This window comes from Chelonoidis abingdonii, chromosome 8 (genome assembly GCF_003597395.2).
Source record: "Chelonoidis abingdonii isolate Lonesome George chromosome 8, CheloAbing_2.0, whole genome shotgun sequence".
Lineage (NCBI taxonomy): Eukaryota > Metazoa > Chordata > Testudines > Testudinidae > Chelonoidis > Chelonoidis abingdonii.
The window spans coordinates 82553236-82580555 of record NC_133776.1 but is presented as its reverse complement, the minus strand read 5'-3'; the positions used below and the strand labels follow the sequence as shown (position 1 = coordinate 82580555).

General features: G+C 42.6%; 1 protein-coding gene across 2 annotated transcripts; it reads right to left on the bottom strand.

The window, feature by feature from the left end:
- Positions 1–679: 679 nt before the first annotated feature.
- LOC116816571 (heat shock factor protein 3-like) lies at positions 680–27226 on the bottom strand. Of its 2 annotated transcripts, XR_012656411.1 has the most exons (14): positions 27023–27226; positions 24863–24971; positions 21867–21994; positions 19774–19898; positions 18803–18878; positions 17497–17558; positions 16599–16680; positions 16195–16322; positions 10487–10735; positions 7264–7369; positions 6107–6172; positions 4895–4958; positions 1154–3694; positions 680–1083 (listed from the first exon to the last, which is right to left on the bottom strand). XR_012656411.1 is itself a non-coding variant. In XM_032765903.2 (13 exons), the coding sequence occupies exons 1-13, from the start codon at positions 27140–27142 to the stop codon at positions 3363–3365; spliced, it is 1647 nt and encodes a 548-aa protein (XP_032621794.1). In that variant the 5' UTR covers positions 27143–27226; the 3' UTR covers positions 680–3362. The 2 variants fall into 2 exon arrangements, 1 of the variants encoding a protein (XP_032621794.1); XM_032765903.2 differs by having other exon boundaries at positions 680–3694.
- Between the last annotated feature and the right edge of the window lie 94 nt (positions 27227–27320).

Below are 27320 nucleotides of genomic sequence, written 5' to 3'. Positions count from 1 at the left end.
ACCCCAAAGGGACTTCAGCAACTGAGACCTGGAGTGGAACTGCAAATACAGGAGGATGCAACAGCCCCTTGCAAGCTTTCAACAATTCAGAATTATCACTTGACAATGCATTGCTGACTGCCCTTTGGACAACTCTTCAGTATAACTGCTTTGCATTATTACAATGTGCTATTTTGTCCCTTACACCACCACACACAGAAATAAATACTCAACATTAACCGTCATCACTTAAAATCAGAAAGCTAATGTCCTGCATCTGCTGGAAGTCGATAGGACTCGCTTCATTTCTGCAGTTTCCATAATATCCATTTTCCCTTATCACGTGCAATGCATCCCAACACGCAAGCTCTAATCCAGGGGTTCTCAGACTTTTGTACTAGTGACCCCTTTCACACAGCAAGCCTGAGGGCGACCCCCTTTATACATGAAAACACTTTATATATTTATTTAAGACCATTATAACTGCTGGAGGCAAAGTGGGGTTTGGGATGCAGGCTGACCACTCACGACCCCCCATGTAATAACCTGGTGACCAGGGGTCCCAAGCCCCCATTTGAGAACCCCTGCTCTAATCCCAGTCAGCTCCCACACCAGACCAACTCTATTGCAGTTCTTCCCCTCAACCCCCAAAGAACACACTTTTACATGCAGAGTAACAAAAGGCATGACAAACTTTATCCTGATTTTACAGTCCCAGAATTTAATTACTTCAACTCATATTTCTCCCTTGCTACCCACCCGGATCACATCCAGCATATGCTGGTGCCAGGAAGCTTGCACAAATTCACACATTTCCAAGACCTCATCAACAAAAAAAGCTGTCAGCATTTTCTGTTTCCATTTTGAAACCTAGTTTTTTTGGCTCAAGTTTTCTAAGCACAGACTCAAGGAAATAAAATGTGGAGAAAAAAATAAACAAGAAATGAACTTGATCTAAACCAGTGTTTCTCAAGCTGGGGTTGCTGCTTGTGTAGGGAAAGCCCCTGGCAGGTCGGGCTGGTTTGTTTACCTGCCCCATCTGCAGGTCCGGCCGATTGTGGCTCCCACTGGCCGCAGTTTGCTGCTGCAGGCCAATGGGAGCTGCTGGAAGTGGCGGCCAGTTAAGTCCCTTGGCCCACGCCACTTCCAGCAGCCCCCACTGGCCTGGAGCAGCAATTGGCCGGACTGGCAGACTGGGCAGGTAAACAAACCGGCCTGGCCCACCAGAGGCTTTCCCTACACAAGCGGCGACTCAAGTTTGAGAAACACTGATCTAAACCCTCACACTGAATAAATGCTTGGCCCTGCTAATGCAAGGTGCATTCACGATGGGTGATTTCAAGAGAGATCAGTACCAGGAAGTGCAGATGTTCAAATCAAAATGATACAAGAACATCCACATTTCCTGAACTGTGTGGTTTGAAATTGAATGGCTTGGTCTGTACTACTTTGCTACTTTTGGACAAAGGTAGGGATTGCAAAAGTGTGTGAAAACAACCAAAAACTAACCAAGCAAGCTTTTTCAAACCCAAGAAAGGTTTTGGCCCATTCAGCTCTTTCTAACAATAGCTTGGGATCCTGCACCCCTAACACCCAGCAGTTAAAGAGATACGAACATGAAACATCACCTAGGTAGAGGACAGTTCAAAAATGCTGGTTTAGGCAAGTCCTTTTGTAAGTTACACAACTTTAGAAACAGTCGCTTCCTCATTTAACTCAAGACTCAGAGCAGGAGCTACAAACCAGGTTCTAACAGGCTGGAGCTGCAAATTACTCTTTCTGAAAATAATGTATCTGGCATCATTAGTCACTAGTCAAATAAATGTGGAACAGTTGTGTTTAGGCCTAGCATTCAAACAGCTCAGGTTCTTGATCAGGCACTTTTATGATTCAGGATATTTTAGAGTGTTCATTACAAACTTAACACAAAGTAAAGTTATTTCACAGTAATTGCCATTCTTTCTAATGGAATTGCATCACATTATTGAATTCGTTGTCTCCAGCTAGCTCCCAGCTGTTTTGCTGGTTCAGGATATTGTCTGTTTAAAGACTATGAACCACACCAGCCTGAGCACAAGCAGATTACAAGTTTGATATCAATGGAGAAGCATTAGGTTACACCAGTGGCTGAATGCGGCTCTCTACATCACAGCTGATCACAGGCAGTGACCAGCAGGAGTACAGGAGGGTTGTTTCAGGGCTCAGAGGAAAAATATTTGACACCACTCTTGTTTTTTTTTTAATAGACAACATGGGAACAGGTTTAAAGGTGCTGAACACATTTTTACAGGAGAAAAATAATAGTCTTGTAATTAGAACCCTTAGGAAGAGATTTGGGAATAGAGGACATTGGCTAAGGACAAAGTTCTGCCAAAGATGTGCAAATTTCCCAGCATACCATGCCTCAGATATAGCTGAGGGCAGAATCAGGCCTAGTGTACGAGTGCAGTTGCATGAACAGGGAGATGTCATGGGTGAAAGAGCAGTGTACAGGAATTGTTTTAAGTTAATGAAAAATCGCCATGTGGCTCTTTCAGTTTTGCCCCAAGTGAGCCAAGGCAGAGCTCAAGCTGGTTAAAGCACCTGTCAAGCTTTGTAACAACAGGTGCAGGAAAATGTCAAACTGTGCTCTTTGCTCAGGCAAGGTCAGTTTCTGGACTTCTGTGATCCCGAACTACTGAGGCCAAGTGACCCATGCGTATGATATGTCCAAATTAGGCCAGAGGAGCTGTCATGTATCGTGCACAAGAAATCAGTTAACAGAACACTTAAGAACTCTGGTCAAGGGATGGTTGTTAGCTTATTAAAAAGTAATACTCCATGTTAAAAATACAGTTTTCCATAAGAAAATAATTTTGCCTATATTAATACCTAGGGGCAAATCTAAGGTTAGAAAAAAGTGACATAGGCAGATGCAAACAATCTTAGCAGCAGACAAATAACATTTCGTCTTTTCAAATGTTAAAAAAAAAATCTACTTCTAACATGAGACAAGCCACCTAATGAAAGATGCTCTCAGAACGAGTAAATCCCATGTTGCAATATTCAATAGGATGTGACAAGACAGCTAAAAAAATACAGCCCAACTTTACAATAGGATACAGATTTCCTTTTGCAATAATATAGTTTTTTTTTTTTACATATTACAGTGCAATATATTGGTGACATTTGCTCCTCTTCCAAATGCCTTCCGTGCTGTGCAGTTCTTGTTTTGACATTGCTTTCAGCTTCTCGCATGAACTGCTCTTGCATTTTTAAGAGACCTTTCATTATCTTTGCATATTAGGCCTGGAGGAGGTGAGCGGAAGGGAAGAGAAGTTTCTACCTTATACCATCTCTATATTTTACACCAGGAAGCTGACCATAAGATTTTGTGCAAGTTCTCAAGCAGTTTCTATCTCTGAGGCCTCTTCTATAAAGTTAGCAACAGGACTGAGAAGCAGGAGGGGAAATAATTTATACTCTCCATTTCCGTCTTCTGAAAGTAAAGGCTGATCATACGGTTCCAAGGTATCGAGGGATTCAGCCTTGTTTGCTGGAGCTGCCAGTGGTGAAGCTGCTTCGCTACTTGAGGGGAGAGAGATAGCAGGTTTCTCCTCCAGTGAGGACAGGAGAAGATCTTTAGGATCCTCTGTCTTCCCTGCACCTTCAACAGAAGGCAGTTCTTCGAATAACGAAAGCAGAGGGTTGCCCCTGTATTGTATCAGCTGCATGTCTGTAAGGAAACAAACATTTGAACTCCGATTCATGACAGGTGCCAAGAGCAAGGAGGTCTTATTCAAAAAGGGAAATGGGGCGGGGGGAAATTGCTTCAAAAATTCCTTTACTTCAGATATCACAGAGACAAACCAGCTTTGGCCAGCTGTGAGCCAGAAACAAGAGGATCCTGAGGACTGCATTTAAAGCTTGTGTGAGATGGAACAGACTTGGTTGCCTTCATTTTTAGGCTGGAGACACACAATTTGTGGATGCTACAAATCATATCACAAATGCATTTTAATTAACTTTGTCCAAAATGGCCTGCCCTGACCACTGTAATGCTATACAAATGGCATGCACCAGCCTCTCAACAACTTCCCTCTCCTCACTCTGCTGCTGCTAATAGTTCCCCTCTTGTCACTCCAAACATCATTCCCTCTCCCTCAAATCCCTTCAGTGGCTTCTTGTCCTTATCACATAGTGCCCTAAAGGCATTATTGAATCTTTCCTGTACTTCCTCCTACTCTACTTCTAGAGCCACACACGCTGCCGTGTCTTTACAACTGCTCCAATCTCACCCATCTGCCACTCCCCAGCTTGCAGCCTTTGCCATGCTGCATCCTCTGTTTGGAGCAACCTCATACTTCTCAATATGCCTCTTTCCATGAAGCTTTCCCTTGCTGTTGCCTCAACCATCTTCTGTTTCAGGCTCCCTTGCATTTCATATTCATGCCTGAAGTAGAGTGCAAACTCTTCGGAGCTGGGACCTCATACATCGCATGAAGCTGCATGTATACTTATGCTCCATAAATAAAGCAGACAGAGCATTACATTTTGGGAGCTGCAGTCTACATGGGCCACACTGCCACAGTAAAAGGGGGTGCAGCTGTGGACCCTACTTTGAAGCTGTCTGAATTGCACTTGCTCCCACCACGCCAAATAGAACTACTAAAAAATGTGAAGTCCCCTTGGTGACATTAAGATATGAAATATTAAATCCAGCAGCTATGCTGATGATGCAATAGTAAATCCTTAAGGGCTTGACTCAGCTCCCATTAAAGCCAATGGCAAGTCAGGGTCTTGAACAGGAATTGGACTGGGCTCTCAACTATGGAAGTGAGGTCATACCAACACAGGCTGGGAAAGCTACATTCAAACCCCAATGATGTATTTTTAGGGTGGTCTGGGACAATTCCCAGTTTTCCCTGCTGCCCACCTTTGTTTCCTGTTTCCTGCTCACTTGTTCCTAGCTCTTCAACGCTGTCCGTCAAGTCCTCAATCTAGAGGGTAAGTGAACACAAAGGCAGCATGTTTAGCAATAGAGAATTTTTAGAATCAGAAATATAACTAGGACTTCCAGCTTTCTGTTAAGTAACAGAGACTGAGGATGGGGGTAGTCATTAACCAAAACAGGCCAAAATGGCATGCATGCACTCTCTCACCCCCCCATTTCTATTATTAATCTGCACAGCCCTGATCTTAAGGACTGTTGCTGCTCATAAGCGTGAAAGCTGTCAGTGCAGCAAATAGGAGCTTTCAGATATGCTTCTCGTAATTCAGGTAACTAAGGTTCCTGTACATGTTTGCTGCAGCCGTTTTTTGGCAGATGTTTTATTGCATCAGGGCAGACCATGAAAAGCTGTTTCAAGTAATGCTTACAAACTAAAATCACACCTATGAAAGCTGCCAGCATTTTACTCTGATTAATGTGATCCAAAGCAGGCTGACAGAGAAGCTTATTTAACCAAGGTACATTGTTTCAAGATTTGTAAAATCAGAAGCCATATTTGCACAAGTTTTCTGTTGCAAGAGAGGAATTTACGAATTGGATTAAATACCAGTTATAAATTCTGATGTCTCATGTCTCCCTTTAGGAAGCTGCTATGGAGGTGTGTTTGGGATAAGTGTATTTTATTCAAGTTTTTACGTTACGATGAAGAACTGGTGTCAATTCTTAAACATGACAAATCTTCATCAATGCCCCGTTTACAGAGTTGAGTGTATAATTCATGAATATATGAACTGAAAGCATTTCTGACTTGGTTTCTCCCTCCTCATTATGCCTCACCTCTATTGAGAGATCAAAGAACACAGTACCAAAGGCAAAATGAGAATGGGTGAAATAAACATTTTCCAAAATAGGTAGGAATATTACAAACTTTAAGGGGACACTCATGACAACTCTCTCTTACTTGCTGCACATAGTAACACCTGAGATAATTCAACAAATCTAAACTTCAAGTTTTTCCCCATTTCTGCTCTTCATTCACTTTGGATAGTGAAACAAACTAGAATGGCAGTTTTCATGTTGCATCTCCAATCAATTTCACTTGTCACACAGACAACTTGTTGACTAGGGTCAAACAAAAATTCAGCTCCTTCAATACCCTGTCAATCCTTTCCATCAGAAAAATTCCCCAACACTCACATTTTTCATACTGGATGAAGCATCTGTCAAGTTCGTGTCCAGGGCTGGGAGCTCAGGATTGAAAGTCTAAAGATAAAGGGAAAGAACATACTATGTAATATATATTTCATGGAAAATCACAGTGACACACATAGTATATGCAGGTTCACAAAGGAAGGAGGGAAAAAGGAGGCCAGGCAGATTGGGGAGTCTATTCCTCCCCTCTGCAATGGAAGGACACCACCTTTACTAGAGGATGTGTTACATTCAACAATATGTAGGGCCTTCCATTTGAGAATCTAAGAGCACTTCACAAGCTTCAGAAGATGAGATAGATTAGTATTTTCCATGTTTTACAGGAACAGAAACAGAGGCACATAGGTAAAGTGTCTTGTCCAGTATCAGAGCATGACAGTAAGAACAGAAAAGAATTCTGATCTCCTGTGCCTCAGAACTGCACTGTTGCTAGATAAGACACACCTTATAAACTGATTTGGCTGAGATTAAGAGCAACAAGGCCCAAAATACTCGTAATCTTTTTTTCCCAGAGGAGCTGAGCATCCATAGTTCTCACTGATTACAATGGAAGTAGCCAGCACTCCGCTGTACAGGCTGTTAGTTTCTTGCATCTTATGTTCACTGTAGCCCCTCAGGACTTTCCAGTCAATAGATACAAGAAACAGATTGTAATAATGATGCAATGGAAAGTCCCATCACAGTTTAACATACATCTAACCTTATAAACCCTTCATATAGTGACTCTAAAGCAGTGAACATCAACCAAAAAAATACTTAATGCTGCATTATCCTGAATTCCTCAAGAGTTAGGGCAAACACAAATATCTAGTGGGTACACAGGCAACTAAGGCACGGCATGAAGGGAGAACATGCTTGCTTATCAGTCTGTGATGCTGACAGGCAGGGCATGTTATATTTCTTGTTCCATGTAACACAGGAAGGCGTACATGAGGGTAACAAACCATAAGATGGTCTGATAGGAGTCACTACAGTGACTCTATTTATAACTTTGTACTATTTCATTCACTGACATCTGCATTTATGAGGATCTTCTCCTCTACACACTCCTATGGAATAAAAGCCAACATGAGGAGAAATAATGTAAACGCATCAATTATTACACCTGAGAAATCGAAGTGTGCAAATAAGGAGACACTCACATCACTAAAGGATTCAGAGCCAAAGTTAAATTTCTTCCCAGACAGCATCACCTGGAGCTCCTCAAGACTGGCATCAATACAATTCAGAAAATCCTGAATCTCTTCCCTAAAAGAAATAGAATGACGATGTAAAAAGCAAGACGCATCAGGAAACCAGACATGTGCACTATACTGCAGGCTGCGAACAGTCCAGGCGATAATCCAGTGGCCAAGTGATAGGAGGAGAACAACGTGAAACGGTCAGGACCCATAGTGGGCCACTGCAAGTACAAGATATGTCTCATTCCCGTGCCACAGACCCTATTACACTGCAGTGTTGACAAATATAGCACTGTTTACTTTTCAAGTAGTCTTCCTCCTCATGTCAATATACCAAAATCTGTATCAAAAAGAAGCAGGAAAACCATCTTTGATTCTCCCCTTTCTGCATATATTTTGCTCTCATGTTAAAATTTCTTCCAAATATTCAGGATCCTGCTGTGGTCTGAAATACATGAAGTTTCTTTATTTTAGCTCAGGTTCAGGATGCGCAGCGCTTGCCTTATAGACAGCAGCGCTGAATGCAGCACGACAAGAACCTGTTTTCAGGAAAGTCGGTCTGTACGGACACTGCTTATGTTGTAACACGAGCAGCCAGACTCTTACCAAGCTGTACCTGCTTCCTATGGTGGCTGGCAGAACACAAAGGGCCTGGCCTCAAATGGAAAGGAAATGTGTAAAGAATGCAGACTGGCACGCGAGCCAGGAAGGAGAGAGACTGCAACCCCTCACTGTATGTTGAACTACTTTCCACAGTGGAAAGATATATATACAGCTAAACAAAAAACTGTACAAGTGCAATGCAATACTCCAGGTCTTGAATTCTCAGTGAGGTGATATACTACTGGATATTGGGGATTTGCACCCACCACTCCAACAACTGTGTATTGCTGCAGCTATTCATTCCTGAAGGATAGCACCAGGTCACTATGAAAGAGAGTTATTAGGTGTCATTTGTTCAGTAACAATTCTTGTCAATATGGCTCTGTTCTTATGAAACAGAATAAAGGAGCATTCAACCTGAAGCAAGAGTTAATGATAAAAGAATATGCTGCTAGAGGACTGCTTGGTAGAGAGACTATCACCTTTAAGTTACTGATCCAAACCTAGCCCGGGACAGTACTAACAGTCACCAGTGGTTTTCCACATGGCTTACGCGGAGTTTATCTCAGTCCAACTTCTCTTTATCTAATGTGCACTCCCATCCAATAGAACTCATAAAAATGGCACTATTCAGTCCCCTTATTAGCAATCCCAGCTACGGTTGAATGGACCATTGAGAGAATTAACTCTCCACCTGTTCTACACGGAATTAATTCCCCATCTGCTTGAGAACCTGGATGTGTAAACCTTCATGTCATTCTGAGATACCCGTTTTGTAGGATAACAAAGCACCTCAGTTTGTGGGGCTGGTCAGCCTAACTTCCTTTCCCAGCAGCATATAAATTCCCTGCTGACAGCCTCAAACCCCAGCCAGAGGCAAAGGATTTTTTGTGGTGGTTGGGAGAAGTCCAGCTACATGTTTATTGCTCCCCTCATCTATGCTAACATGGACTTTTAGAATAGGTATTTGCCATGTTATATTGACAGATACAATTAAGTTAGAGATTTCTACCCAGAACAGACAATGCTCAGTTTCAGGAAATGAGACCTATTCCCGCAGGAATGCCAAGTAGTATTAAGCATTACCCTCATTTAGGGCTTATTTTGAGAACGCTGGTACAGATGGAGAACAGATGATACCTGCTTTGAATTAGCCACACATGCCCAACAGCTTTCTGTATGACACAGCGAAAAATTTGAGGATCCGCTTATTTTTTCCTATGAAGCCTTGAACAGTTTGTGAAACAATAACCCAAATCACTTAATTTGAAAACAAAAATTGGAGTGGGTATGTTACAAACTATTGTGTTGAGGAAAAAAAGTTGTTTTTTTTTGTTTGTTTTGTTTTTAATTTACCAAGAGACTCAATACTGCTATCCTGTCTTGCAGGGTTTACTGAACACAGCCTACGGCAGCATTCTCCTCAGAGCTGTCATGTGCCTGTTTTTGCCTGGGCTGTTGTCTCAGAACGTTTTGATCCCATGTATCAAAGGTTGATCTGAGTGCATTGTTTTGGACAGTTACTCCTTTTCCCAGAGGGCTCTTTTACGTAGGATTCCATTCAGTCCTGTTCAGTGTGTATGAGGAGCAAGCGGAAGAGACAGCGAGACTGATTTGGGCTGCGATGCCATCAGGATACAAGAGACGCACAGATCTATGTCTAATATTTCCACCAGATCCAGAGGGTTTGGCATTTTTTTCTTTCCTAGTGCTTGACTGAGAATGGCATTTGGAGGGGAACAAATTGACTAAAACTAACTCTGGACAAGATGCAGCATATGATAGAGGGTTGCAGGCAGAGAACAGAAATGTGTAGCTCCTATCGCAACTACTTTGCCCAAGGGGTTTGCAGTTGGAGAGTACTTGCATACCACCAATTAGTATTGGTAGCAGTGATAGATGACAACACCTGATTTCACTTTAAAGTATTCAGGACCATGTCTCTTTGATCTGGACTTCACTAATGCTGCGCATACCGTTGGAACTTATACACTGGATAACTGCAAGTGCTCCACAGGGAGCCACCTTACAATATCCCTTAGCACCAGCTGCATGGAACTATTACACAAAAACTTCAACAAATCCACTGGCTTTCTGATTTCTTCTTGGTGCATTTCAAGCTGCTGATTCTGATTTTTAAAGCCCTACCATATACAGCATGACTCCTGACTAGCAGAAAGTCTGCCTCTCTCTACAAACTACCATGGTAGTCGATGACAGTGGGGCCATTTGAGGGGACAATCCTGAGATTTTTTTTTTTTAGTATCTGGAGGATATACATTCTCCGTGAATGACCCACAGCTCTGGAATTCACTCCCCCTGATCTAGTACAGATTGTGCTGACCTTCAACACATGGTGCAAGACCCATCTCTTTTCCAAAGCTTCTGAATGAGGAGTGGAGAATTATGATTAATGGAGGGAAGAGAGGAAGGTCTACATTTTTCAAAAGTATTTGCTGTGTTCCAATATGTACACACGTCTGTAATTAGAAGCATTTTATAAAATCAGCACGTTATGTCACAAGAATACTAGTATATAGACTAGTCACCAGAATTATATTAGTATAAAGATAGTCTGTACCTTTCTAGAAAAGCATCATTGTGAGTAGTGGAGCTGCTCTCATTCAAGATGGAATCAATCACCGATGCAGGATCTTCGGGAGCATTAACTTGTGCAGAATGCAGCTCTACAGCATCATTTCCTACTGCACTGGACTCGAGGGGATTGTCAGCAACTTGGGCTGGACAGTCTGGTTCTGTGTGACTTAACTCAAGAGGCTGTGACACTTCGCAGATAGGCAGATCCTGTTCTTGAGCAGTCTGGGGCTCTCTAAGAAATACAAGACACATAATGAAAAGTCTCAGTAGAGCTCAGCTACTGCAATAGTTCATAAAAAACATAACAGCCATAATGGGTCAGATCAATGGTCCATCTAGCCTAGATGCCTTCAGATGCTTCAGAGGAAATGAAAAGAACAGGGCAATTAATGAGTGACTGATCCCCAGTCTCAGTTTATGGCAATCAGAGGTTTAGGGACACCTGGGGCAGGGGAATGCATCCCTCACCATCTTGGCGAACAGCCACTGATGGACCTATCCTCCATAAACTTTATCTAATTCTTTTTTGAACCCAGTTATACTTCTGGCCATCACAGCATCACACGGCAACAAGTTCCACAGGCTGGCTCCGTGTTGAGACAAGGTACTTCCTTCTCTTTGTTTTAAACCTGCTATGTATTCATTTCAATAGATGACCCCAGTTCTTGAGTTATATGATGGAGTAAACAACACTTCCTTATTCACTGCCTCCACACCATTCAATATTTTATAGACCTCTATCATAGTCCCTCTTGTATGTCTCTTTCCTAAGCTGAACAGTCCCAGTCTTTTCAAGCTCTCCTTGTATGGAAATTGTTCCATATTCCTAAACCTATTTGTTGCCCTTCTCTGTATTCTTTCCAGTTCTAATAAACCTCTTGAGGTGGGGTGACCAGAACTGCACCTGGTATTCAAGATGTGCGTGTGCCATGGATTTATATAGTGGCCTTATGATATTTCTGTCTTATTGTCCATCCCATTCCTAATGGTTCCTAACACTTAACTTTTTAGGCTGTCCCTGCATAATGAGCAGATGTTAGAACTATTCACAATGAGTCCACGATCGCTTTCTTGAGTGGTAACAGGTAATTCAAACCCTATCATTTTATATGTATAGTTAGGATTAGATTTTCCTTCTTGTATTACTTTGCATTTATCAACAATGAATGTCATCTATTTTCTTGCCCAGATACCTAGTTGTAGCAGATCCCTCTGGAACGCTTCATAGTCTGCTTTGAACTTAACCATCTTCAGTAATTTTGTATTGTCAGCAAACTTTGCCACCTTACTGGCTACTCCTTTTTCCAGATCATTAATGAATATGTTGAATAGTGCTGGTCCCAGTACACGTTGTTGGGAGGGAGCTGCCATTACCTGTCTCCACTCTGAACACCGACCATTTATTCCTATCCTTTTTCTCCTATCTTTTAACCAGTTACTGATCCACAAAAGGACCTTCCCTCTTATCCTATGACTGCTTAGTTTCCTTAAGAGTCTTTGGTGAGGGACCTTGTTAAAGGCTTTCTGAAAGTTCAAGTACGCTATATCGACTAGATCACCCTTGCCCACATACTTCTTGACACCCTCAAAGAATTCTAATGGATTGGTGAGGCATGCTTTCGCTTTATAAAAGCCACTTTGACTCTTCAACGTATCATGTTCATGCTATGATAATTCTGTTCTTTTCGATTGTTTCAGTAAATTTGTCTGATACTGAAGTTAGGCTTACAGGCCTGTAATTACAGTGATAGCTTTTTTAAAAATCAGTGTTACATTTGCTACCTTTCCATCTGGCACAGTGGCTGATTTAAGCGATAGGTTACATACCACAATCAGTAGTTCTGCAATTTCATATCTGAGTTCCTTCAGAACTCTTGGGTGAATACCCTCTGGTCCTTTTGACTTACTGCTGTTACAGTAATAAATTTTTTCTGAAACCTCCTCTACTGACATCTCAATCTGGGACAGTTCCTCAGATCTGTCATTTAAAAAGAATGGCTCAGATGTGGGAATCTCCCTCACATCCTCTGCAGTGAAGACTAATACAAAGAATTAATTTAGCTTTTCCATAAATGAGTTGTCTTCCTTGAGTGCTCCTTTTAGCACCTCAATTGTCCAGTGGCTCACTGATGTTCAGCAGGCTTCCTGTTTCTAACATACATAAAGAAAATCTGCTATTAGTTTGTGTCTCTTGCTAATTGCTCTTCAAATTCTTGTTTGGCCAGCCTAATTATACTTTTACACTTGACTTGCCAGAGTTTATGCCCCATTCTATTTTCCTTAGTAGAATTTGACTTAGAATTAAAAAAAATCCTTTTAAAAATTAGGTTATTTAGCCAGGGTTGCATTTTTTTAGTCCTATTATTGGTAGGGTTTTCTCTTAAATTTGCACTTAGTTTGAGCCTCTATCATAAGGTTTTTTAACCAGGGATTTCACTTATGACTGTTCCCTTTAATTTACATTTAACCAATCTCGTCATTTTTGTATAGTTTCGCATCTGAAGTGAAATACTACTGTGGTGGGTTTCTTTCACATTTTCCACCCTTTAAAATTTAAATTACATTACGGTCATTACTACTGACTGGTTCAGCTATTAAAGTCTAACAGTGGTTCACCTGTTAGACCAAATCCTGTTCTCCACTTAGGACTAAATCAAGAATTGCTTCTCCCCTTGTTGGTTCTAGGACTAGCTGCTCCAAGCAGTAGTCATTAATGGTGTCAATTTTCTCTCTGCATCCCATCCTGAGGTGACATGCACCCAGTCAATATGGGGCCAGTCGAAGTCCCCATTATTGTGTTTTCCGACTTTGCAGCCTCACTAATCTCCTTGAGCATTTCACAATCACAGTTATGCTCCCTGGTAGTATATGCCTACTGCTACACTTGTTATTATGGTACACTGAGTCATTCATGATTTTACTATATTTGACTCTATGCTTTCTTTCACATATATTGCAACTCCCTCAACCAGCATGACCTACTCAGTCGTTCCTGTATGTTTTATATTCTGCTATAATCATGTCCCACTGATTATCATCAGTCCATCAGGTTTCTGTGATGCCTATTATGCCAATATTTTCATTTAATATCAGGCACTCCAGTTCATTCATCATAGTATTTAGATTTCTAGCATTTGTATACAAACATTTATAAAATTTGTCAATATTAAGTTGTCTGCTTTCTGTAATGCAGCGGTGTGCAAACTATCGCCCGCAGGCCAGATCTGGCCCCTCAGGGCTTTCGATCCAGCCCGCGGGATTGCCCCTCGTGATGCCATGGGCCCCATGCTGCTCGGGGAAGAGATCTCCATGCGTTGCCCTTGACTCCAGGCACCGCCCCGTCACAGCTCCCATTGCCTGGAAATGGGGAACCATAGCCAATAGGAGCTTCGGGGTACCTGGAGGTGCAGCAAGTGCAGCCCACAGGGAGCCCTCCCCTCCCCTCCCCCTCCCCCAGGGGCTACAGTGTTTCCTGGAGCGATGCAGGGCCGGGGACTGGGCAGGCAGGCACGGAGCCTGCCCTGGCGCCGGTGCGTGCTGCTGCCACCCCAGAGCTGCTTTAGGTAAGCAGCACCGCGCCAGAGCCCAAAGCCCTCCTGCCCTTCCAACTCCCTGCCTGCACCGTGCACCCCTCCTGCCCCACAATCCCCTGCCACACCCCACACCCCTCCTGCACCCCAACCTCCTGCCCTGAGCCCCCTCCTGCACTCTGCACACCTCCTCTGCCCTAATCCCTTGCCCTGAGCCCCTTCCTGCACACTGCACCCCTCCCACACCTCACACCCCAACCTACATACAATTTCCCCACCTAGATGTGGCCCTCAGCCCAAAAAGTTTGCCCATCCCGATGCACCGTAATAGAATGGGACTCTGCCATTTGACTGTTTCTTCTCTTCAGTTCCTACCTGTATGTTATCAACTACTTTCCTCTCCTCTTTACTAGGAAAGTATTTCCTTAAATAAATCCTCCCCTAACGGAAGTCTGTCTGAACCATGCGCTCCTCTGCACATGTTGACTTTCTCCAGCCTTTTGTTTTGAAAACCTCTCTACCACCTTTTTAATTTTACATGCCAACAACCTGGTTTTGTTTTGGTTTAGAAGGAACCCATCCATCCTGTATAGGCTCCTACTTTCCCTGAAAAGTTCCCCCATTCCTAATAAACCTGAATCCCTCCTCCCAACACCATCATCTCATCCACACATTCAGATCCTTCAGTTCTGTGTGTTTAACTGGCCCTGCATGTAGAACTTGGTAACATTCTCTGAAATGCTTCATGGAGGTCCCGGACTTCAATCTCTTACCTAGCAGCCTAAATCTAGCTGCCCGGACCTCTCCCCCACCTTTCCCAACCACCAATATTTCTACTAATTAAATCACCCACAACCATTACCTGTCTCTTCCTAATAACTGGGGTTCCCTTGCCCAGGAGGGTATCCAAAGTGGGAAAGGATACCATGACATCACCTGGAAGAAGGGTTCTAACCATGGGATCATTTCCCTCCACTCCACCTTCCCTGAGATTTTCATCGTTCTCAACAGCACAGAGGCTGTCAGATTTCACATTACAAGCTTTAACATCTTAGTTCTCAATGCTTTTTAAAGTCTGTCAGATGAAATCCTTTGAGTGCTCAATTCAGCATTCCACTCTCTTGTAAAATTAGTGAAAATACCTTTATAAAAAGAGAGGTGGAGAATCACTTATTATAGCTTAGAAAATGCACTATAATAGAACATTCTATTTTGAAGAACTGAAGTAGTGTCTGAAAACATGAGAGCTGAAAAAAAATCTCCCCCCCTAAAAATGGGAGATCATGCTAGACTTGAATGACAATGCTTTGAAGTGAGGCTGCATTTGGTATTGGTTGCTGACAACTGTGTGGCTTAGGATTTTGTAAGACATGCAGATTGAGAGAAAGAGAAACCATCTGTTTCAAAGACTCCATGCTTTAATGGGTCCTCATTCAGTATGCAGGGACAGGTGATTTTCTTTGAGAACAAAGATCTCTTTTCCCTGGGCTAACTGAAACAGACAAGAAACACTGCCCTTTTTACTTTGGGCATCATTTCTAAAGACTGAGATTTGCCAAATTTACAAACATTTGTTAGGCGACTACATTGGAGTCTTCAGACAATACAGTAACTGAGTCCCATCTTCAGATCATCTTGGCCCCGTCTAGGCTGTTTTATATTGTTCCTCCCAGACATCCTACAAGAGTCTGAGGTTGCAGGCTGGAGGTTTTCCCCCACCTCACTTATTTAATGGTTATGTTCTGTAGAATAGAATCAAGGACACTGGCCACACTTGGGTAACAACTCTAAGGCTTGCTTTGAATATTATTGCAAAACTTGCCTGGCACCAAGGCCTCAGCATGTAAGCACTTGAGCATGTGCTTAATTTTAAGCAGGTAAATAGTCCCACAGAATTCAACTCAAGGTGTTTACTTTGATTCAAAATCGGATCATTTCCAAGCTTAAAGGGAAGAACCCACTTAAGTGCTTTGCTGACTTAGTGCCCAAATGACCTGCATATTTTCTAACAGCTTTAAAAAAACAAAAAACCAAAAAACAAAACAAAACCACACAATTTGTATAGGCTGTTAAATTTTTAGATTCAAGTAGTGCCACTTCTGTGATCATGACAAGTATTAAGTATGTCTAAATTGCAAGTACTTTCACATCTCATTCATACCCATCACTTCCGCTTGTATGCACTAGAGCGAGCAGCCCATCAGTGGCATCATCTACAGTGTTGGTAATATCTTGAATAATGATGCCCGTTTCATTTTCACTGTTTTGATCATGTTCGGAAATAGCCACCTGTGTGCAACAGGAAACAATAGAAAGAAAAAAATCAATCATCTGGCATATTAAGGTCACAGTCTCTGATTCTTGTTGCAATTGGTGTTCCACATTTAGAGTTCTTTTTACATCAAGCATGTGTATTTCCATTGTTTTGGGGTCACAGCAGTAGTTTAACATCTTCTGTATCAGAAAATGTTTCACCCAACGTTGAGGACGTTATAGTTGTAAGATTGCTCAACAGACCATACAATGCCAAACACATCCACTAGTCTATGGCCCCTCAAAATTTACCACATTGCCATGCTCCACAGGTAGGTGAATATATTGCCCGCTAAATTTGGAAGGTGAGGCACCGGAGGCATCTGGTAGAGATCTGAGGAAAAAAAAAAAAAAAGAATAAAAATACAGCTGTAATGCACAGTTAAAAGTAGGAGTACAAGTCATAGTAATGCTCGATTTCACACACTTGCTTATGTAGAATAGCAGCAGCAGTTGCTAAGGGCACCTAGGAAGGGACTACTATTTAAGCGATTCAAAGCCATCGAACAGCTGGTGTAAAATGCATGCTCTCATTACTGTTAGCCTCATCCTTCCTATTTTTGTCACACACACTTGTTTTATTGAATAAGAGGGAAAAGTCTTGGGGGCAGGGATAATTTTTTCACATGATTTGCCCAGCACAAACAGAGCTCTAACGCTGGTTGGGTCAACTGGGCATTAATGCAACACAAATTATAACACACAAACACATAAACAAAGACATTTGCTCTGAAAAGAGTCTGGACAGCAACTTTTAGGACAAATTCTTAGTAGCCCCACACCATAAAAACCACAGAATCACAAAGCCACATTTCAATTAGCTGAGCTACAGTTTTAACAATAACCAAAAAAGACACATGCAAAATTCAGAAGAAGCCTGCGTTGGCAGCACAGTTAGGAAGCCATGAGACCCAGCTCTGTTTCTTTCTCATATGTATATAGACAGACATATGCCATACGTCCTTCAGTGAGAAGCAGTGGTGTTATGGTCCAAAAAAAGTAAAATCTTTCAAAAAAGTCTCCATATAGGAAGTTTGATGACTTGGTTAAAAAAAAGAATGAACTAGGAAAGGAGGGAAAAATAATAAAAGGAAGTGTGTTATGGACCTTAACAAGAGCTCTTTGGCCACCAAATAGTCAAATTAGTTACCTTTTTCTCTTTACTCCCACAACGTAGTTTCCTTTCATCAAACTCAGTATAAACTGAAGGATCTGAGGAAACAAAAGAAAATGTGATCAAATGGAAAGAAATAACTCAGTATCAATGCATCAGTGTATAGACTTTGCTACAAAATTATCAGCAGAGTGAGAGTAGATGTGTTAGATATAAATACCACCATGGCATGACTGTCTTTAGATTAAGAGAAAAAAAAACAAAATAAGAGGGCCCCCAAAATTAGATCTTCCCAGGTAGGTGAATTATGAACAGTTAAAAATCTCTGACACATGCAGCATTAACCATCATCACAGGCAGGATACAGACCAGATAGGCCATGAAGTTCCTCCAGCAGGACAATCCCTAAATTTTCAGTTTCAAAAATCTTCCCCGTCAGAATTCAGCAGTCTCTTCCCTTGTCTTCGAGATTCCCCCATAGATTTAACTCTACTTGTTCATAATTTCCATGATTTTCTATTCTCCATGAGGTCCCTGCAGTTCCCAAATCCCACACTCTGGCCTGATCTACATTTAAAGGCTTTGCTGTCAAAGCTATGCCAGTTAGGAGCATTGGAAAGAACAAAAAGAAAACCACACACATCTCTAAACGACACAGCTACGTCAGCAAAAGCCTTAAGGTAGATGCTGTCCTTCTGCTGGTATAAGCCAAGGGTGCGCTGGTAGAACTATGCCAGCAAACCCTTTCTGGTGTAGAAAAAGCCTCTGTTCTTTCCCATTTCTTCTATGAACAGAAAGCTCTTCTCCCAGGCCCTGTATGGAACAGGCCCAGTACACCTCTATGTACCACATATACTTCAAATCCCTGGTTTATGACCTAAACAATCCACCTTCATTCAGCTTCCTAGTTTTCTCACATGCTCCATCATTTCCCCTGAAACCTGCTCTTAACAACACTCTTGAAATTCTCTGCCCCACTTCCTGCTGGACGTATAATAACTGTGATTGCTTTCTCTCTTGCAGAGTTATACTGGGGGGGCGGGGGGGAGGTTTGAGTTAGTATCTTTTGTTGGACCACCTCCTGTTGGTGAGAGAGAAGTTTTCAAGCATACACAGGCCTGAAGAAGAACTCTGTACACTTGAAAGCTTGTCTCTCTCACCAACAAACGGTGGTCGCATAAAAGATATTACCTCACCCAAATATCCTGGGACCAACACAGCTACTACAACACACTGCACGTATAACAGCATCATCTGTCATTCTACATAATGAAAAAATGCCATGGAATGTCACTGACAGGAAGAAATAAGAATAGTAGCACTGAAGAGGCTGCAGTGGTACCTTAGACAGCAGCTTCTGTTGTTGGCTGTGCTTCTGCCTTAGAACAGCCACTTCTTTCCACAGGGCTTTATTTTCCCTGCAACACAGAATAAATCAAGAGGTAGGGATGAACAGAGAGTTTACTTCCTGTGCTCTAGTTCAGTTTTCAAATATTTATACTAGCCTGAGGGACTGAAGAAAACATTCCTTCCCTAGTTAACTGGGAATCAGTGACTCAGACCCACCAATCCAGACTCTGGGTTAAACTCGCTCCATCCTCCATCAGGCTGGACCAACCAATTGGTACTGGGGATTTTCACATCCTCTGCTGCTCAGCCACTCATTTTGGTCTGAGGTGTCCATCCAAAGCCTCCTGAGGTACTAAGCCCATAGCTTTCTTTTAACTGGTCATCAACATGTGATGCTCAGAGAAAGAGAGGCTCAGTGTAGCAAGGACCATCTCAGAACAACCTGAATGGCTACTTCAGAGAAATACAAAAGAATGTCTAGCAGGGGATGAAAATACTTACTGAGCTTTGGTTGGTGCTGCTTGCTTGTCAGAGGTCAGAACGGGATAACCCAGTGTCCAGAGGAATGGATCTGCAGGAACAGAGAGACTAGGACATGCAAATTCAACATACAGCTGACCTTCTCTCACATAACCACAACTGACCCTGTTTTGTATTTAAGAAGGCTAAATCACTTCCTGATGCACGCATCGACTACAACACAAATACTGCCATGGATTCTGATGCTGATCATCAAACAGAAATCGCATGAGTATTACCCAGGCTCTGCATACTGGAGTTGCTGAGCCATGCAGGTAAACGAAACCCAGAGACTGGAAAATGGATTATTCAAAGGAAAGTAAAGTAATGGACAATAATGAAGCTATATGCTTTTGATTAATCTGAAACTAAAGTTTGGTTCCATTAATTAAATATAATCTATGTCCAAAATATAAACTCATCTGAAATATAGACACCATCTACCTCCTCATACTAGCCAGTCTGACATCCATGTTGTTCTGTTGCTCCCTCATTTCCTGGACTTCAGAAAGCACTTTGTGTAAATCTTCTGAACAGATTCGGAGATCTTCCGCTCTCACTGCAGAGACCTAAAATGAATTGGGTTGCAGGTGCTTTATTAAGGTCTATACTTCGTGCATTTCATTTTTATAATGAACAGCACAATTTGATTATTGATTCTGCCGAAGAACAGTGTCTGGATTGCCTCAATAGATTAGATAAGATTGAAAAAATAAACTCATACTTTGATGCATGAGAAGTCACATCACTGCAGACACCATCTACTACTGTTGATTCATACTTGTTCCCTAAAGAAAACGCTCCACAATCTTTAGATTCTTTTTAGCCTGAAAAGTGTACAAAAACAGGAAGCCAAAAGGAGTGTGGCTATCATTGTAGGGTGGGTATTTAACACCATGCATGATGCTGAAAGTTTAGCACAGATTCAATCTTCTCCCCTCAAGGGCTCTCTGTATTACTGACATGAAGATATGCCAATACTGCTAAGAGTACAAACCTGCTGTAACCAGGTGCTAGAAGAAGCCCTGCTTATTGCACAACAGTGACATTACAGACTCTGAAACCAGCCCATATCAAAACAACAAGGAAACAAGGTAGAAGTTTACTGGGATCTAGATAGTTGTACTTAGATAATCCAGAATTACCAGGTGTGGACTAGAGACTTAATTCTTTTCCATCTCTGATTCTATGCTAATGTGGCTGCAGATGCTAATAATCAATAATACATTAGAGATTAAGATGCCTAGTTGGTATCCTGATCAAAATGCATTGCTGTCTGCTTCATTATCAGCACAGCACCAGTTCCTAGAGAGCACAGACAGCTAGGAAGTAAATTCAACTATCAGTCACTCTGTCACTAAAAACTGTTAGGCATTCACCTGGATGAAATGGGATTTACCCCCTTTAGTCTGTATTTAAGTGACAGGGCCATAGGACTGACCACAGGCACCCTATAGGAGAGAATGCAAAGACTCATCAAAAGCCTCAGTTAGGAGATAATCTTCACTCCAGCCTGCTTTGCCACTGGAAACCTGAAACAGAGTTTAGAGCAAACACTGCAGTTATGAGTCCCTTCCAGCTCAAAACAACAGGAGAGGCTGACGGCCATTTTATCTGCTGTAAGAACCACTCATGTTTGCAGCACAATGAAGACTTGCTTCCCAGACTATTCCATGGCTCAATGTGAATTTTCTTGGCATTAATTAAAATCTTTTGTCTCCAGGCTAGAGGACTCCACCTAACATAATGGTCTTAGGAAACCACATTAGCCAGCTATTTCAACATACTCGCTCGGTAGAACCAGCAAATAGGTTTGAGCCGAACCAAGCTAACAACTGTAGGAAATAGGGAGGGAGGGCGTGCATACGTGTGCGCGGAGAAAGGGAGGAAATGGCAGCATCAGAAGAGCAGATAAATTTGGTCCACTAGAGCTTCATGAACTCAAAATCACAAAATAGGGCATCGAGCAAAATAAAATTGTAGCTTCCTAACTAGTCCCTACATCTACAGCCTGGTCTTTAACAACTCAGGCAACACAACAGCCAAAGGATCTTCCACAGAGCTCCATGCACATTTGCATACTGCTAAACATCCACATTACACTCAGCACAATAATGTTCCGACGTGCACTGCTTGGTAAGGAGGTTTTGGTATCTAATGATCAAATACTGTTTTTACAAAGCCACTGTTACAAGACAGACTCAGTGTGTGAGTTTAGTATGTGGAAAAGTGCACTAGATTGATGGCCCTGGAGACTGAGGTCATCTGTTTTTCCTCAGGAGAGGAACAATATAAATGGGGCATGCATCCTCTAGATTACACCAGGATGACCGTGTTTGGAATTCAGTCTATATGGCAACACCCAGTCCTCAGCTTGTGCGCTGAACAGGGCAGCTGAAAAAACAATCTCTGCACAGGTGAGAGTGCGCTTTTTTGGTCATGCACAATTTTTTAGCTAGGAAGTGGGCTAAGACCCAACAACTTATTCCACATAAACTGCCTCTGAAGAAAGAATGAATACGCTCAGCGCACTATACCTTTCGTTTGATGTTTTCCAGCAGGTTTGCTTTCCCTTGTTTAAAGAAAGGGTGCTGGAATTCAATGGCTGCACTCTTCTCTGCTGTAATCATACCATTCTCCAAGGCAATCACTTTCCTGAACCCATCTGTTGAGGAAACATTAGAGCACTCATTTCTCCCAGCAGCCAAAAGGAAGTTCAAAACATGCAGTTAAACAATGAAAACCAAATCCAAGGAAGATGATAATATCTGTAGCACATAAGAATAGAGTTACCAAAAGCAGGACCTGAAAGTGAGACCAAATAACCTTCCCCCAGCCCTCAGCCACTTGACCAATGCTGAATGTCACAGCCAGAGAACGCACTTACAGTACTACTGAGTGTAACTGACATGGACTAACAGATTCCATTCCCAGGGAATAAAAGGGGATGTTGTTTGGAAAGCAGGCATGGTACAGGACTGGGAGGAAAGAGCTGAACAGTGATTTCCAAGGAATCATGGAAGTTAGAGAGAGACATGCCCTGTTAGGATATCTTGGGTAAATACCTGGCCCACCTGAAGTAATGGTAAAACTCCCATATAACTTCAATGGAGCCATGATTTTACCTATTGTTCATCTCTCGCTCTTACCCTCACACGGCAACTGAATGCATCAGAAACTGCCTATCCTTGTACTACCGTCAATTAGTAAAATAATGTAGAGAAGAGAAAGGAGAGCAGCCCACAGAGCGGGAGGGGAGACTACGGCTCAGTTTATGTATTCACAAACACATGCTGCTCTCCGCACATCACTCAGCAGGAAAGCAGCATAGCAGCATTAAATAGCATGTCTGCTCTAAAAACAGCACAGTGACATTAGTGCCATAAATACTAGGATGAGGATGCAGAGCACACTCTTGAGGGGTAATATGGGTTCTTACTATTCCCAATCAAAGTTTCCAATGTAAATAACATCTACTGGTTACCAGGATACAGCTCTCTGGGCAACAAGTCTGAAAACTGCAGTCAAAGCCTGGCTGAGCCCAGCAGGAATATCAAGCCCCATACATCTGCGTTTCTTTGTGGGACAGGGGAGCTTTTACATGTTTAAGTCCAGTCCTGACACAAGATAACTAGTAACTGTTCATTTAAGCCTTTGATGCTCAGAGGTCATCCACTAAACCCTAAATTCCCAGAGATTAACCGATCCCCTCATCTCCTACAACTAATATAGAATCTAACAATCAGAAATGCGGACAAGTCCGTACAAATCTACTCAGCCAAGGACAAAGTTCCTTAGTCACTTCACAACATAACCACAAGGGAATGCTGTGAAATGACTAAGGCCCAGTATCACTCTGTCAAGCCACTGAAAATCTGTTTCTTCTGCAAGTCTATATCCAGAACCTACTTTTTAATCCTCCTTTCCCTTCAAAAAGGGATCTGAAATAATGAGATACCTTCCTCTGGTTAGTGACAAGGGAGGATCTCCAAAATAAAGGAGTGCTTTTCTTTGCAGTGATCAGGAACATTCAGTAACTGACTCCCCCAGTTCACTGACATAGTTCCTAAAGAATTATACCCCAGGGAAAGGTCACAGGTAAGCAGAGCTATGTGAGTAACTGATTTTTTGGCTCATTCACTGAACTGGATGGCAGGCGAGGAGCAGAGGGGAAGAGAACACAAGCAAACAACAAAAATAGTTTTGGGGGGGGAGGGCTTGGGGGGGTAAACATTTAGTGAAATTGAAGCAAAATTCTAAATGAAAAGTTGTTTCAGATTGAGAGAAATCAAAATATTCTGAAAGCACTGAAACAAAAAACATTTTGATTTTTGGATTTTGTTCTTTCCAATCAAAACAGAATAGCGAATTCAACATGAACTCGCGGTTTCTGTTGACCCAGATTTGCATTTGTTGTCAAAAAACAATTTCATTCAGCTCTTCTGATAAGTCTGGGACTTTCCCATGGTACTCTACTCTTTTTTCCCTGGGGTCACACATACACAACATATTCTGACTGAAAATTTTAGATAAACATCGGAAGTTTCACTAAGGGTAGTTTTTCTATATAGTTTCCATCTCAAGTTGTCCCATGAAGTATTCCAACTACCAGACAACCAGGGATTTGGAGCAATCACATTTTTTAATTGCTACGCTCCAGCTCCGGGCAAAAACCTACTGGTCTATGCTCCAGCTCCGGACTCCACTCCAAAGCCCTGCAGACAACAACCTGTTTGTTCTGCAGCATAGCATTGTATCGTGTCTTTGGAGCAGAACCTCGCTCAGCCTTGGCTGACAAACTGTATAGGGCATACATTTATGGTGTTATAAAAATAAGAATGCACCATATTTTCAAGGATGCCGTTCAAAAAAAGTTATGAACAAAGAACTTAATCCATCTGATCAACATGACTAATCCTGTTTCAACATAACATGCAGCACAGATTAGAACATTTTGTCCTCCAAAAGATTAAAGCACGTGTGTACATACGGCCTTGCTTCCTTTTAAATATGTCTAAGTTTCGTACTCACGAAAATGAGGTATTAATAGCACTAGCTGGAGCCAGATATAGAACGCAAGCATCCCATGCACAGCTCTGCCAATACACATCATCTCAAACAACATTCTCTGCTATTTTAGCTCTGGATCCTCTTGAGCAGAGACCAACTATACCACCCAAGTGAGCAGCAGTTTTGTGAGGCATACAAACCAAGACTGAGATGAACTCCAGCACCATACACCTCTTCTGTTGTGAGCCAAGCTCAAGACTAGACTAGAGTGTTGTACGGGACTATTTTTAATCCCATTCCCACTATTATGGCAGTCGGTCTTGCGAGACTCATGGGATCCTGGTCCTCCTGCAGGCCTCTACACTAGTCCCACACAGGATTCTAGATTAGACTCCACGTCTTCAGGGGTAAAAAGGTCAGAGTACTCAATCTCCAGCCAACACCATTCTTTTGCTTAAAGAAATTCCATATCATGGGGTAGCAAATTTAGCAGCATTGACACACAAGAACAGCCATTACTTACACATATTGAGCTGACGTATGAAGCTGCAAATATTGTTGTGTTTGAAGTATTTGGGAAGTAGCTCTTTAGCAAACCTCTGCTCATTCAGAATGCAAAAGCTCTGGCCACCCTAGAAGCAAGTTAAGGGTAGAAATTTAAGCATAAATACATTTCCAAACTGTTTACATGCAAATGCCTTCTAGGCTGGGAACTACTTCTTTAAGGAATGAGTAAAATAAATTCAGATAGATTTTTAAGTTGATAGGGTCCCTTTGAGCTCCTAGTAATACAGGGAAAAGTTTACAGTCAAAAGATACCCACAGCAGCATTTCTATAGGTAATGGGTGTCATAAATCCTTTTCAATTAAATGTTGAGCCTAAACCGTTTGAAAGCATGCCTCCTGAATAAGCTGTGGTAAGTATGGCACAATCTTTCTAAAAGCAAGTCTCAGGTCCTCTGACAAAATATAAGAATCGCTTGTGCATGTTAGAATTCAGCCACTAGAGGGCCCTTCCACCTGCCCCAAAGCCAAGCCTTCTGACTTCCTTCTTCTGAGGAGGTTCCTCTGCGCTCCATTGCTTTCCTCACAATCGTCATCACATATAAATACATATATAATCTCAAAGAGATACTGAAAGTACAGAGTGTGCAACCCAGCAATAAAAACAGCCATTTTATGGTAGCTGAACTACTTTTAGGTTCATTCTATTTCCAAGTTTAGACTTGCTGGAGCTGGGCTGATCTTTCACCATCCTCTTGCTGTTTGTGTTTATAGAATGATACAGCTCCTCCTCACTTCTTATCCTCCCAAGGGCCAAACACAACAAAGTGCTAGCACAGCAGGGACTTTAATTCCATGTTATTTTTAAATAAATATCATGTGTGTTAACCTCAGTTTCATGGGACTACATCTGTATACAATATCCAGAGCCTGGCAGAATCATAAGCCAGTCCTACCTTCTACTATCATCTACCCATGAGGCACAAAATTTGATTTCACTTAAAAGAAGTTGTACAAAACCAAAACTAATTAAATTTTTGCATAATTTTTTTAAAATTTTCCAGCTGCGTCTGGAGCTCACACATTGCATCATCATACTGTTGCATACAAGTGAAACCCATTAGTGCACATTTGCTGTTCAAGATTAGGTGCCAGAAGCAAATAGCGAGAACCTTAAATTAGATCCATTCGATTTTGATGTTCTAAGGCACTAATTCCAAGGTGAGAGTTGCTTTTCATTAAACTGTTTGTAATTCTGCATCTGACTGATCAATGCATTTAGTTGCACTGTGCTAATACTAGTAACACAAAGGCACTCACACAGAGTATGACAGTGGTTTCTCAACCTTCCCAGACTACTGTATCCCTTTCAGGGGTCTGAAACCCAAGCCCCACCACCCGAGGTGGAAGCACGTAACTTAGCTTTGAGGGCTCCCTTATGGCATGGTGTCCCAAGCAATTCCCCTGTTTGGCACCCCTAACACGGGTCCTGCACTTGCAACCCACCTAAATCTGTCCCATGACCCTCCTAGGGTTCACAACCCCTTAGCTGAGAAACACTTCTCTAGATGAGTTGATGTACCCCCGGAAGACCTCTATGTAGCCCTGTTTGAGAACTACTGGTATATGACGTATCCAGCTAAAGAAAAGATGGGAAAACGGCTGCAGAAGATCAACACAAATACACCTGTGGTCCTGGCATATCTACAATTGTGTGTGCATACAACATATACCCAGACATACTTTATACCGGGGTAGTTAATTATTTTTTTGTCAAGGTAAAGAGTCCAGAGTAAAGCATAAAATTTCAGGGTTCAGTCAAAAACGTCTGGTGGCCTAGATTCGGCCCACAGTCCACCTACTGACCAGCCTGCTTTACACACACACTCCTTCTGAGTGAGTGAGCATAACCTGCACCGTACACGTGCAAACACAAGGGCTACTCGTGCACTAGCGCTAACCCCTGCAAACGCCGCCCCTATGTGCTGCTACACTACTAATGCACCATGTAGTACTTACCCGGGCACAATCCCCTCCCGTACCCCTGCCTCCCCGCACATCCCGCACCGCCCCGGCACGCCCGGCCCAGGTGCTCTCTCGCCACGCCCCAGGAGGCTTAAACTAGTCGTGCTGCCGCGCATGCGCCTTGCCCCCAGCCGGGGGTGGGGGGGCTGCTTACCCGGCCCCAGGCGATCACATCATCGGTGCCCGGGTCCTCCACCAGAGCCCAGAGCTTCGCCAGGAAGCCAGGCACGGGGGCGGCGCCGGGACCGCCGGCCGCTACCGTCGTTTCCCTCATCCTCGCGCACAGATCGGAGACGACGCAACACGCAAGGAACAGTCAGACGCAAACGGCAGCACGGAAGCCAACGACGCTACGTGAGAGGCGGGACCTCCCTTCGCGAGCCTCCTCATTGGCTGGGCCACGCCGGGCCTGGCTCCTCCCTCGTCTGGGCGCCCCACCCAGAACGTGGAGG